This window comes from Pinus tabuliformis, chromosome 3_1, assembly GCF_031772625.1.
Source record: "Pinus tabuliformis cultivar Carrire ecotype Pingquan chromosome 3_1, CPIR1, whole genome shotgun sequence".
NCBI classification, from domain to species: domain Eukaryota; kingdom Viridiplantae; phylum Streptophyta; class Pinopsida; order Pinales; family Pinaceae; genus Pinus; species Pinus tabuliformis.
Genome location: NC_142301.1, coordinates 853,094,141 through 853,107,304, shown reverse-complemented (window position 1 = coordinate 853,107,304; position 13,164 = coordinate 853,094,141). Strand labels below are relative to the sequence as shown.

Here is a 13,164-nt window from a genome sequence, read left to right as displayed (position 1 = left end):
CTATTGTCCTTGGGCTACCTTAGCTGTTCGTGTTTAGTGATCTGTGGTATTATGACTCCTCAAGTCACTATTAAACCATGAGAACCATGCCCAGGCAAACTAGTGTGACATTGTGGATGAGAACCAAAACTAGACTCCTATAACCTCCTTTTTCATCCTTTAAATTGCAGAATTAACTGACTGTTCTAGTAATCATTCTTGAGCACCTGAAGATGTGCACCCTAAATAATAAGAATAATACCCTGTAACATATGAATAGTCTACAGGTTGATATATATGAATGTTACAGTGTGCAGGAGTATGATTCAATTCCATACGAAAATACAAAACATATGATAGGATTTCCTTATACCTCATAGGCAAACAACCATTGTCCCTTCTATAGATGAGCAGAATAAGTGCTTGGTTCTCTACACTAAATAAAGACAAAGTATAGTACTTATTGCTGACAAAATAGGATTTAAATCGCGGTTCAATTGCTTGACATTCAGCTGGTCACAGAATTGTAGAGTGCATAATCATAAGTGATGTTGTGAGCCTCATTGCTCAAAGTCTAAGGGTCTTGCGAGCCATAATCATAGCCATGTATGGCATATCTTGTGATTATGGCATTTTATGAGGTCAATTCTTGTGAAGACATTTTAGTTTATAATAAATTTTGAACCTCAACAGAGTTTTGGCAAGACCTGGCTGAGCTAGGACATCAACAACACAGCTGATATGAATGACATAATCTAGCCTCAAGAGGGAGCCTCTTTTGTTTCATCACTCTAACAATCTATGAAGTGGTGGAAAGCATAACAACTTCCCCTTGAATATGACACCTAAACTGAGTACAAATCCTAAATGATGCAGCCCTTGGTGCATGTCTCTCAAAGTATCGATCTTTCAAATGTTGAAAGCTCTTGTGCCCATTTGATATGCATTCGATTGCAATTCCCCTGAAGAAAGAATCTTATAAAGGTGAGGCCATGGCCAATATGTTAGCCATATCCATTGCAGTTGCCATTGCTTGACAAATTTAGTGTGATTAGTCCCACCATGATTCACATGGGCTTCTACTCAACACTGGTTGTTGCTATTGTAAGAGTCTTCAAGCTCGTTGAACCCATAGTATTGATAAGTGTATTCTTTGGGTCTCTGGTTTTCAAATTCTGCCTATGTTTTCCTCTCAGTATCATTATTTCAAATGCTGAAAGCTCTAATTCCCATTGATGTGTATTTGATTGTGGTTTCCCTGAAGAAAGAAGCTTATAAAGGTGAGCCCGAGGCCAATATGTTGGCCATATCCATTGGAGTTACTATTTCAGCTTATGGGGAGGCCAAGATGAATGCATGGGAGGTGATTCTCCAGTTAAGTGCAGTTGCACGTGAGACTACCCAATTGGTTCTCATACAAATTCCACGAACATCAAAAGGGATTAAGTTGAATCCCATCACACCTTTGTTGCTCCTTGTTGCCTTGTTTTTCTCAGCACCCCCTGGGCCTTAGTAGAATACCCATTTCTCATAATCAGGGTCTCTTCCTTTGATTTGGATTACATGACATTTCTACTTGTGCCTTGGCTCTTAATCTTGCAGTGTTTCTTCTGATAGGAAAGACTTCAGCCTTGACTATGAATGTTGCTGGTCTTGTCAAGGACTGGCTGCTCATAACATAATCTTTGTCTGTAATAAATGAAAAGGTTACAGTCATAAACTTGAGTGGGTGTGGACTGGCTTTTCTGGCTGTCTGTTACTATAATCATTTGAAACTTCAAGCTCTCAAGTCCAATGACAACCAACCAAAGTACCTCAGCAGTGCAGCTGATGCCAATGATGAAGGAGAAGGTTTGATAATGACGAGTGGGAGATTCTCAATCAGAGATTCAGAACCAGTAGAGAAAAATCAAACTCAAGCTTCAGGATTAGGTATTTAGATCATTAATATTGTCTTGTGCTAGAGATTACTGTTCTTGGATTGGCTCCTCTATGCTCAGATCTATTTGCAGGGAACAGGCCAATCATTCACAGTGAAGAAGATAATGACAAGATTAGTGTATAATGATGGACAGGATGGTGCCATGGTGCCAACCTAAATCTCAAGTAAGGAGACATCTGTTCATCAATTTGTCAAGAAGCATGGCCTACAATTCAATTGCTCTAAGCCTATCACTTCTTCCACCTATCAAATAAATTGTTTCCTGTTTGTTTAGTTGACTATGGTTCTAATAAATATACTATTGTTTGATGTAAAAAGACAAAACAAAACAAAAAATATGGAAAGTTGTGACCCCATTTTCTAACTACAAATTGAAATCGGATTACCATAGTGACCACCTCTGCTTATTGGAATCAAAAAGGGGGTGGGTTAACCCAATACGATACCAAAAGTGATTACACAAAACCTCATTGACTCTTCATTTGTTTGGAAAAGAGCCAAGCATATACTTCTGACGAGGGTTTCCATCTCAAGTCTGGCTCGCAGGACGTCGCTTAGTCAATTGCGAGAAAAGTTTTCCACCTGCCTGTCACATACGGTTTGTCACACTATATATTAAAATAAGGTTGATCATACTAACAATAAGGTTGTATAGTTTAAAAGGAGGGCTCTCCTGACTTCATTTGGTTGGTTTATAGAAAAGATTGCTGGAATGTGTAATGTGAATGCTCTGCTAACTATTTTTTAAGCATTTGGAAGTATTAAAACCCCCTAGGATAATTAATGTAAGACCTGTTAATTAATGTGTAAAGATGGCTATTGTCCTTGGGCTACCTTAGCTGTTCGTGTTTAGTGATATGTGGTATTATGACTCCTCAAGTCACTATTAAACCATGAGAACCATGCCCAGGCAGACTAGTGTGACATTGTGGATGAGAACCAAAACTAGACTCCTATAACCTCCTTTTTCATCCTTTAAATTGCAGAATTAACTGACTGTTCTAGTAATCGTTCTTGAGCACCTGAAGATGTGCACCCTAAATAATAAGAATAATACCCTGTAACATATGAATAGTCCATCCTGTGCATGTAGGATATGCACATGAGGTCCAATAAAATCACTAACCAGAATACCAGGTGTTATTAAAGCCTCTACAGGTTGATATATATGAATGTTACAGTGTGCAGGAGTATGATTCAATTCCATACGAAAATACAAAACATCTGATAGGATTTCCTTATACCTCATAGGCAAACAACCATTGTCCCTTCTATAGATGAGCAGAATAAGTGCTTGGTTCTCTACACTAAATAAAGACAAAGTATAGTACTTATTGCTGACAAAATAGGATTTAAATCGCGGTTCAATTGCTTGACATTCAGCTGGTCATAGAATTGTAGAGTGCATAATCATAAGTGATGTTGCGAGCCTCATTGCTCAAAGTCTAAGGGTCTTGCGAGCCATAATCATAGCCATGTATGGCATATCTTGTGATTATGGCATTTTATGAGGTCAATTCTTGTGAAGACATTTCAGTTTATAATAAATTTTGAACCTCAACAGAGTTTTGGCAAGACCTGGCTGAGCTAGGACATCAACAACACAGCTGATATGAATGACATAATCTAGCCTCAAGAGGGAGCCTCTTTTGTTTCATCACTCTAACAATCTATGAAGTGGTGGAAAGCATAACAACTTCCCCTTGAATATGACACCTAAACTGAGTACAAATCCTAAATGATGCAGCCCTTGGTGCATGTCTCTCAAAGTATCGATATTTCAAATGTTGAAAGCTCTTGTGCCCATTTGATATGCATTCGATTGCAGTTCCCCTGAAGAAAGAATCTTATAAAGGTGAGGCCATGGCCAATATGTTAGCCATATCCATTGGAGTTGCCATTGCTTGACAACTTTAGTGTGATCAGTCCCACCATGATTCACATGGGCTTCTACTCAACACTGGCTGTTTCTATTGTAAGAGTCTTCAAGCTCGTTGAACCCATAGTATTGATAAGTGTATTCTTTGGGTCTCTGGTTTTCAAATTCTGCCTATGTTTTCCTCTCAGTATCATTATTTCAAATGCTGAAAGCTCTAATTCCCATTGCTGTGTATTTGATTGTGGTTTCCCTGAAGAAAGAAGCTTATAAAGGTGAGCCCGAGGCCAATATGTTGGCCATATCCATTGGAGTTACTATTTCAACTTATGGGGAGGACAAGATGAATGCATGGGAGGTGATTCTCCAGTTAAGTGCAGTTGCATGTGAGACTACCCAATTGGTTCTCATACAAATTCCACGAACATCAAAAGGGATTAAGTTGAATCCCATCACATCTTTGTTGCTCCTTGTTGCCTTGTTTTTCTCAGCACCCCCTGGGCCTTAGTAGAATACCCATTTCTGATAATCAGGGTCTCTTCCTTTGATTTGGATTACATGACATTTCTGCTTGTGCCTTGGCTCTTAATCTTGCAGTGTTTCTTCTGATAGGAAAGACTTCAGCCTTGACTATGAATGTTGCTGGTCTTGTCAAGGACTGGCTGCTCATAACATAATCTTTGTCTGTAATAAATGAAAAGGTTACAGTCATAAACTTGAGTGGGTGTGGACTGGCTTTTCTGGCTGTCTGTTACTATAATCATTTGAAACTTCAAGCTCTCAAGTCCAATGACAACCAACCAAAGTACCTCAGCAGTGCAGCTGATGCCAATGATGAAGGAGAAGGTTTGATAATGACGAGTGGGAGATTCTCAATCAGAGATTCAGAACCAGTAGAGAAAAATCAAACTCAAGCTTCAGGATTAGGTATTTAGATCATTAATATTGTCTTGTGCTAGAGATTACTGTTCTTGGATTGGCTCCTCTATGCTCAGATCTATTTGCAGGGAACAGGCCAGTCATTCACAGTGAAGAAGATAATGACAAGATTAGTGTATAATGATGGACAGGATGGTGCCATGGTGCCAACCTAAATCTCAAGTAAGGAGACATCTGTTCATCAATTTGTCAAGAAGCATGGCCTACAATTCAATTGCTCTAAGCCTATCACTTCTTCCACCTGTCAAATAAATTGTTTCCTGTTTGTTTAGTTGACTATGGTTCTAATAAATATACTATTGTTTGATGTAAAAAGACAAAACAAAACAAAAAATATGGAAAGTTGTGACCCCATTTTCTAACTACAAATTGAAATCGGATTACCATAGTGACCACCTCTGCTTATTGGAATCAAAAAGGGGGTGGGTTAACCCAATACGATACCAGAAGTGATTACACAAAACCTCATTGACTCTTCATTTGTTTGGAAAAGAGCCAAGCATATACTTCTGACGAGGGTTTCCATCTCAAGTCTGGCTCGCAGGACGTCGCTTAGTCAATTGCGAGAAAAGTTTTCCACCTGCCTGTCACATACGGTTTGTCACACTATATATTAAAATAAGGTTGATCATACTAACAATAAGGTTGTATAGATTAAGATTCTGAACCAAGACAAAGAAACCAAAAGAATCCAAAATTATCAAATAGAAAACAAGCAAGGGCACTAGAGCCCTACCCACATAACCAAGCTTTCTTGGCCTTTAGGATTCTTGTCATTGATTGGTTTTCTTCCAGTTATTAGCTCTAGAAGAACTACTCCAAAGGAATACACGTCCATCTTCTCATTAACCTTGCCATACATGAAATATTCTGGAGCCAGATACCTGAAATATGATAGCATTTGCATTATTAAATCCATATATTTTTGAAAGAACATATATAACTGATTCATGCTGCCATTTCTGTGAATTCTGTTGGTGCAGGTAATTAAATTGTCTGAGGAGTGCCCTATCTGTGTGCAACACAAGGGCAACCAAGGCTTTAAACTTTCTGCAAGGAGAGATTTACAATTTGATTATTACCCTTGGGAAAGAGAGTCAGTCCCACACCAAATGTGTCGTAGTTATACAAAATATACATCATGATACTCAGCTTGGTCCATTTCTCAGATGGCACCGGGTCTAGCTGGCTCTTCTTGCCTATTCAGGGAGGGGTAATTTGCATACTAAAGCTTTGGTTTGAGATACGATGTAATCTCTTTTGCTAATATTCAAAGAATATTATATTTCATTAATGGAAAAAGAGATTATTGGCAATTGAGGCTTTGAATATTTTGCCATAATCCACCATCAGCATTTAGGGCTAACCTGTTTAAGGGTGATGATTTCACAAATTGAACTACTAAACAAATGTTTAGATTACAACCCTAAACACTAGGTCTAAACACCCTTTACTCTATGTCAGAAGGATATCAACTTGATATTCCATGTGCCATTCTTTGTTATGGGAAAAAACAATTCTAGCACTAACTCCTCACAGGAAAGGAAATGTCTCAAGCAACTAAATTTGACATCAGAAACTGAAACATATATATGCAACTAATGAGAATAAGAGTTATTACTCTGTTCATTCGAGGTCGAAACTGAGCTGCCTGTCTCAGACAACATGCTGCATAAATGACCATTCTCTTCATCTTCCTCATGTCATAAGCATCTTCCAAAAGTGGATCTGCAAGTTCTTTTACAGAGCCAGCTGCCAGTAATGGCCTTGCCTAAATTTTGAAATTTACAAGAGATTAAGATTCTGAACCAAGACAAAGAAACCAAAAGAATCCAAAATTATCAAATACAAAACAAGCAAGGGCACTAGAGCCCTACCCACATAACCAAGCTTTCTTGGCCTTTAGGATTCTTGTCATTGATTGGTTTTCTTCCAGTTATTAGCTCATAAAATCTCACCATGTTTCTTTTTAGTTTTTAGATGTCAACTGTCTCCCACAGCAAAAGCATATACCTGTTTACCAACCACAAGCCAACTACATCCCGGATTCTTTTTTAACCTCCTAGCTTTCATCATTTTTCGCACCTTTCCAATGTCATTCCACATACCAGCGGCAGCATAGATATTGGACAGTTGAACATAAGGTGAGGGGTTTTCGGGATCCAATTCAAAAAGCCGTTCTGCTGCATATTCTCCTAATTCTATATTCTTATGGATTCTGTAGGCACCAAGTAATGAACCCCACACAGTAACACCAGGTTCTACTGGCATTTTCTTGATAAGCTCTTGGGCATCATCAAGCCTCCCAGCACGGCCAAGGAGGTCAATCATGCAGCTGTAGTGTTCCATCACAGGTGTAATGTGATAATGCTTACTCATTAAATCAAAGTACTGGCAGCCCTCATCCACCAGCCCTGCATGACAGCAGGCGGACAAAACACCAAGAAATGTGACATGATTTGGGTTCATACCCAACTGTAGCATTCCTTCAAACAGCTCAAGGGCTTATAACTGATTCAGGCTGCCATTTCTGTGAATTCTGTTGGTGCAGGTAATTAAATTGTCTAAGGAGTGCCCTATCTGTGTGCAACACAAGGGCAACCAAGGCTTTAAACTTTCTGCAAGGAGAGATTTACAATTTGATTATTACCCTTGGGAAAGAGAGCCAGTCCCACACCAAATGTGTCGTAGTTATACAAAATATACATCATGATACTCATCTTGGTCCATTTCTCAGATGGCACCGGGTCTAGCTGGCTCTTCTTGCCTATTCAGGGAGGGGTAATTTGCATACTGAAGCTTTGGTTTGAGATACGATGTAATCTCTTTTGCTAATATTCAAAGAATATTATATTTCATTAATGGAAAAAGAGATTATTGGCAATTGAGGCTTTGAATATTTTGCCATAATCCACCATCAGCATTTAGGGCTAACCTGTTTAAGGGTGATGATTTCACAAATTGAACTACTAAACAAATGTTTAGACCTAAACACTAGGTATAAACACCCTTTACTCTATGTCAGAAGGATATCAACTCAATATTCCATGTGCCATTCTTTGTTATGGGAAAAAACAATTCTAGCACTAACTCCTCACAGGAAAGGAAATGTCTCAAGCAACTAAATTTGACATCAGAAACTGAAACATATATATGCAACTAATGAGAATAAGAGTGATTACTCTGTTCATTCGAGGTCGAAACTGAGCTGCCTGTCTCAGACAACATGCTGCACAAATGACCATTCTCTTCATCTTCCTCATGTCATAAGCATCTTCCAAAAGTGGATCTACAAGTTCTTTTACAGAGCCAGCTGCCAGTAATGGCCTTGCCTAAATTTTGAAATTTACAAGAGATTAAGATTTTGAACCAAGACAAAGAAACCAAAAGAATCCAAAATTATCAAATACAAAACAAGCAAGGGCACTAGAGCCCTACCCACATAACCAAGCTTTCTTGGCCTTTAGGATTCTTGTCATTGATTGGTTTTCTTCCAGTTATTAGCTCATAAAATCTCACCATGTTTCTTTTTAGTTTTTAGATGTCAACTGTCTCCCACAGCAAAAGCATATACCTGTTTACCAACCACAAGCCAACTACATCCCGGATTCTTTTTTAACCTCCTGGCTTTCATCATTTTTCGCACCTTTCCAATGTCATTCCACATACCAGCGGTAGCATAGATATTGGATAGTTGAACATAAGGTGAAGGGTTTTCGGGATCCAATTCAAAAAGCCGTTCTGCTGCATATTCTCCTAATTCTATATTCTTATGGATTCTGCAGGCACCAAGTAATGAACCCCACACAGTAACACCAGGTTCTACTGGCATTTTCTTGATAAGCTCTTGGGCATCATCAAGCCTCCCAGCATGGCCAAGGAGGTCAATCATGCAGCTGTAGTGTTCCATCACAGGTGTAATGTGATAATGCTTACTCATTAAATCAAAGTACTGGCAGCCCTCATCCACCAGCCCTGCATGACAGCAGGCAGACAAAACACCAAGAAATGTGACATGATTTGGGTTCATACCCAACTGTAGCATTCCTTCAAACAGCTCAAGGGCTTCCTTAGCACATCCGTGTATGGCATACCCTACAATCATTGCAGTCCACAAGACAACGTCTCGGTAATGTATGTTGTCAAATACTCTTTGTGCACTCTCTAGACACCCACACTTAGAATACATATCTACAAGAGCCCTTCCCACAAAGGCATCACAGCTGTATCCACTTCTAATGATGACTTCATGGATCTCTTTGCCTTCTTCGAGAGCTGCCAAGTCGGAACACACCGGGAGAGTAACAGCAAACGTCTCTACGTTTGGGTTCACAGCGGCCAGCAGCATTTGTTGAAACAGCTTCAGGGCATCCTCTGTGCGCCCAGCTTGTGCATAACCAGCAATCACAACATTCCATGAGATGACATCTTGTTCGGGTATCTCCCAAAGCAGTTTCAAGGCTTCATCATGATACCCATTGTGTGCATATCCTGTAATCATTACATTCCACGATACCACATCTCTTATGGGCATTTTCCAAAAGACTTTCAGTGCCTCTTCAACATATCCACTCTGAGCATATGCTGCAATCATAACATTCCATGAGACCAGATCTCTTTTTGGCATTTTGTCAAACACAATCAATGCATTGTCAATACCGCCGCATTTTGCATACATATCTATGAGGGCATTCTCAACATTGACATCATATTGAAATCCACTTCTAATTATTTCTTCATGGATCTCTTTCGCTTGTTCAAGCGAACCCATGCTCGCACATGCCCCTAGAAGACTGGCAAATGTGATCTTGTTTGGCCTAACACCAGACTTCTGCATCTTACAATAAAATGTCAAGGCATCCAGCCCATACCCTTGTCTGGCATAAGATGCAAGCATGGCTGTCCAAGACACCACATTCGGCTCGGGCATTTTCCAAAAGAGATCCAAGGCTTCCTGAAAATATCCATTCTGCGCACATCCCGTAATCATTGCATTCCACGAGACGACATTTCTTTCAGGCATTTTCTCAAACATTTTCGGGGCTTCCACAAGCTGGCCATTCTGAGCATATCCAGCCACCATGGTATTCCATGATACCACATCTGGTTCGGGAATTTTGTCAAACACACGGCGTGCAAACTCCAGTTCTCCACATTTTGCAAACATGTCCACCAGGGCATTTTGCACAAAAGCATAAGACTCAAATCCACCCCTAATCACTTCTTCATGGATCTCCTTGCCTTTTTCAAGATCACCCATGTGGGCACAAGAAGACAGAATACTGGCAAAGGTAAACTCATTTGGTTTGGTACCTACCCGTTTCATTTGATAAAACAGATCAAAAGCCTCCTCGTTATGATCATGCCTGCTATAAGCCACAATCATCACTGTCCACGACATAACGTTACGTTCAGACATTTGATCCAGAACCGTGTGGGGTAAAACTACTGATTTTACCAGTATTGGCTATGGCATTCGCTGAGGCCATTCCTAAAACAAAAATCTTAGGAGGCTGAAGCTACATTTGGCGCATTTCTGAACTAGATCTGGAATGAAGAAAGAAAATTTTCGTAAAATGCCTAAATAAATTTTTCACCGAAAACAAGTTCTCAGGTGTAAATTTTCAGGTTAGCCTGGAAATAAATATTTCACCGAGCTTCATACATTTTCTGGCCAAAGGAAGGTTACACAGCTACATTTGGTGCATTTCTGAACTAGATTGGAATGAAGAAAGAAAATTTTCACCTAAAATAAGTTCTCAGGTGTAAATTTTCAGGTTAGCTTTGAAATAAATATTTCACCGAGCTACGTACATTTTCTAGCCAAAGGAAGGTCACACCGCTAAAATTTAAAGGCCAGCAAATTATCTGCAAGTAATGCATGTAACTTTGAAAAGGAACAAGTTTTGCAGGTTAAATGTTCGGAAGAATCTGGAACCTGTGCAGAGATGATGATTGCCGTTGTGAAAGATTCAGATTGAAGGCCAAGGAAATCGAAACTCCAGCGAAGCCATCACCACTGTCTGCCAAGGGTTTCGAGCGGGTAATCTCTCCAACATGAGATAAACAGGGAGTTCAACCAGCGCTGATTAAAATTCCAACTATAATGATCTGATCCAACAGCACAATCTCTTTCAATCGTCTAACATATCAGATCAATGGTCGAAAATAGGACACGGTGGCATATAAGGGAGTTCTTCCCAGAGGGAAACGCCTTACGGCGTAATTATGTTGATATATTAGTTAATTATGTAGTCGTAAGAGTGGATGGTTGACTTTTGTGTGGGAAGGAAAACTGAAAAATGGTTTTATGAATTAAAATATCAATATATTAATAAATATAAAAATGGTTGATTATAGTTATTTTCTTTCATTTGCATTTGTTAATGGGATTGTGTTAGGTGGTGGGTGGTGTTAGGTGATGGGTGATGTATGTTAGAAGAAATAATATAATTGTGATAACTAATAATTAATGTGGTTATATAAATTAAATGGTTGATAAATTCTGGTATGTGTAATAATTTTAGTTCATTGTACTTGGTGTATGTGAATACAACTATGTAAATTTTGAATATATGTAAATTATGTGAAAATAAACTCATGAATACCTTGACTGCACTAACATGCAGTGAAGTTTGGAATGGGTAGATTGGGGAGGGACATCACCCATATTGTCCCCCTTCCTCATGGAATGTGGCTGAGACAGGACATCACCCATATTGTCCCCCTTCCTCAAGGAATGTGGCTGAGACAGGATGATAGCCTTAAGGGAAAACAAAAAGATGACTAGACAACAAGTTGAAGAGTGTGGAAGAGTAGTCGAAGTGTGTGGAAGAGGCACATAATAATGGGTACAGAAGCTTGCTGCACAAAGAACATGCAGAATGCTAGAGACTGTGAAACAAGGGAGTCTTGGGAGAAGACACTAGAGAAGAAATTTGTGTCAAGTTGTTGGTGAGAAGATAACATGTGTAAAGATGGGTGCGATTGAACCCAATGCTTTGTGAATTAGGAATACATTTCTTGTGACCGCATGAAGGCCATTGAACCATGTGTTTAAGCTTGGAGGGCCAGTGGGAACTCATTGGAGGAATTGGGTCACTATGGTGCTTGCCATGAGGTTGATAAACCACCTGGACATTGGATTATGGACCCCTACGATTCTTGCCATGAATATGCAACTGATAAACCACCAAAAGCAGTGGGTTTCGCCTCTTGGAACTGAGATATAACCCATTTAGCCTTAGGTGAAGTCATGTGTTTTAACCCAAAGAGCAAGTGAATCACTATGGTGGTTACTGCTAGAAAGTGATTGATAAACCACCTAGACAGTGGACTCCTCATCATGGTTATGTGATTAAGCCTTGGGTGTGAATTTCCTTGAATACACATCCCCTCGAACTTTAGATCTGGTTCGAAGGGGCGGGTGGTTAGCTACAATAAAGGCTACAGTGTGACTAGCCTATGGTTGGATGGAGAGTTGAAGTCCCTCCTTCAGTTTCCAACCATATTGAAACACATAGATAAGTGTAACATGTTTGTGTATATTGTCTTATGGACTATGATGACTTTTGTTTTGAAGCAATATCTTGTGTGTTTGTAAATGTGATAATTCCCTGGCTGTGAAGTTCGTTGATATGTTCATGAGTGGAATAACATTTGCAAAATTATGGTTTCGATACTTACTTGGGCTATGTTATTTATTATTATGTTCATGATGAAAGTGTAGTTATGTGTTTATGTATACGTAAATGTACCCTAAGAACATGTTGATGAACATATAGTTTAGACCACTCATGCACTGGTTATTTAGTGTGAATCGAGAGTTGGGCTTTAGGCCTTGGGTTATATTACACATTAAGGCCTTGAGTAGTTAGGCTAGGTGAGGTAGCAATCATCCTACTTTATAAGCCCACTACATCCACGTCATTAGGACGGGTAGGTAGTGTGAGAACTGAACTTCATCCCTATGCTAGTGAGCCCGAGACTAAGTGGGCACTGGTGGAACCACATCCCAACAAAACCATGCCGCATGAACTGGCGCCGACCATCACCCATCAGTTGTCGTTTATGTCCTCAATAAACCAATCAAATCAACACAATAACCAACGCAATTTAGTGTAGACAAAAGAGTTGAGTGTGGGGCCTAGGTGGAACTAAGAGCATTGGGAGAGTTGTTTGCCATCCACTGCTCATCACTTGTTGTTGAGTTCTTTGTAACCTACAACATAGTGAGAGCATCAATGGAGGCATGGCTGACACGATCAAAGTTCCAAAGTGGAACCTTGAGTCCACCTTTACCGCTCGCCTCCTGCCACCCTTCTTCTTGGTTGACACCGAGCACCGTGGGTAGAAATAACTTGTAACGATATGACGTGGGCCTGATGGTGGGACTCACCAAGATGTCTTGTCAAAGTTATGCAAAGGC

The 13,164-nt window shown here is 39.7% G+C and overlaps 1 protein-coding gene across 1 annotated transcript; it reads right to left on the bottom strand.

Annotated features, from left to right (window-relative positions):
- Positions 1-6,288: 6,288 nt before the first annotated feature.
- Positions 6,289-10,137, bottom strand: LOC149190227 (pentatricopeptide repeat-containing protein At2g13600-like). Its single transcript, XM_089410456.1, has 4 exons — positions 8,311-10,137; positions 7,919-8,068; positions 6,750-7,211; positions 6,289-6,507 (listed from the first exon to the last, which is right to left on the bottom strand). The coding sequence occupies exons 1-4, from the start codon at positions 10,135-10,137 to the stop codon at positions 6,289-6,291; spliced, it is 2,658 nt and encodes an 885-aa protein (XP_089266582.1).
- Between the last annotated feature and the right edge of the window lie 3,027 nt (positions 10,138-13,164).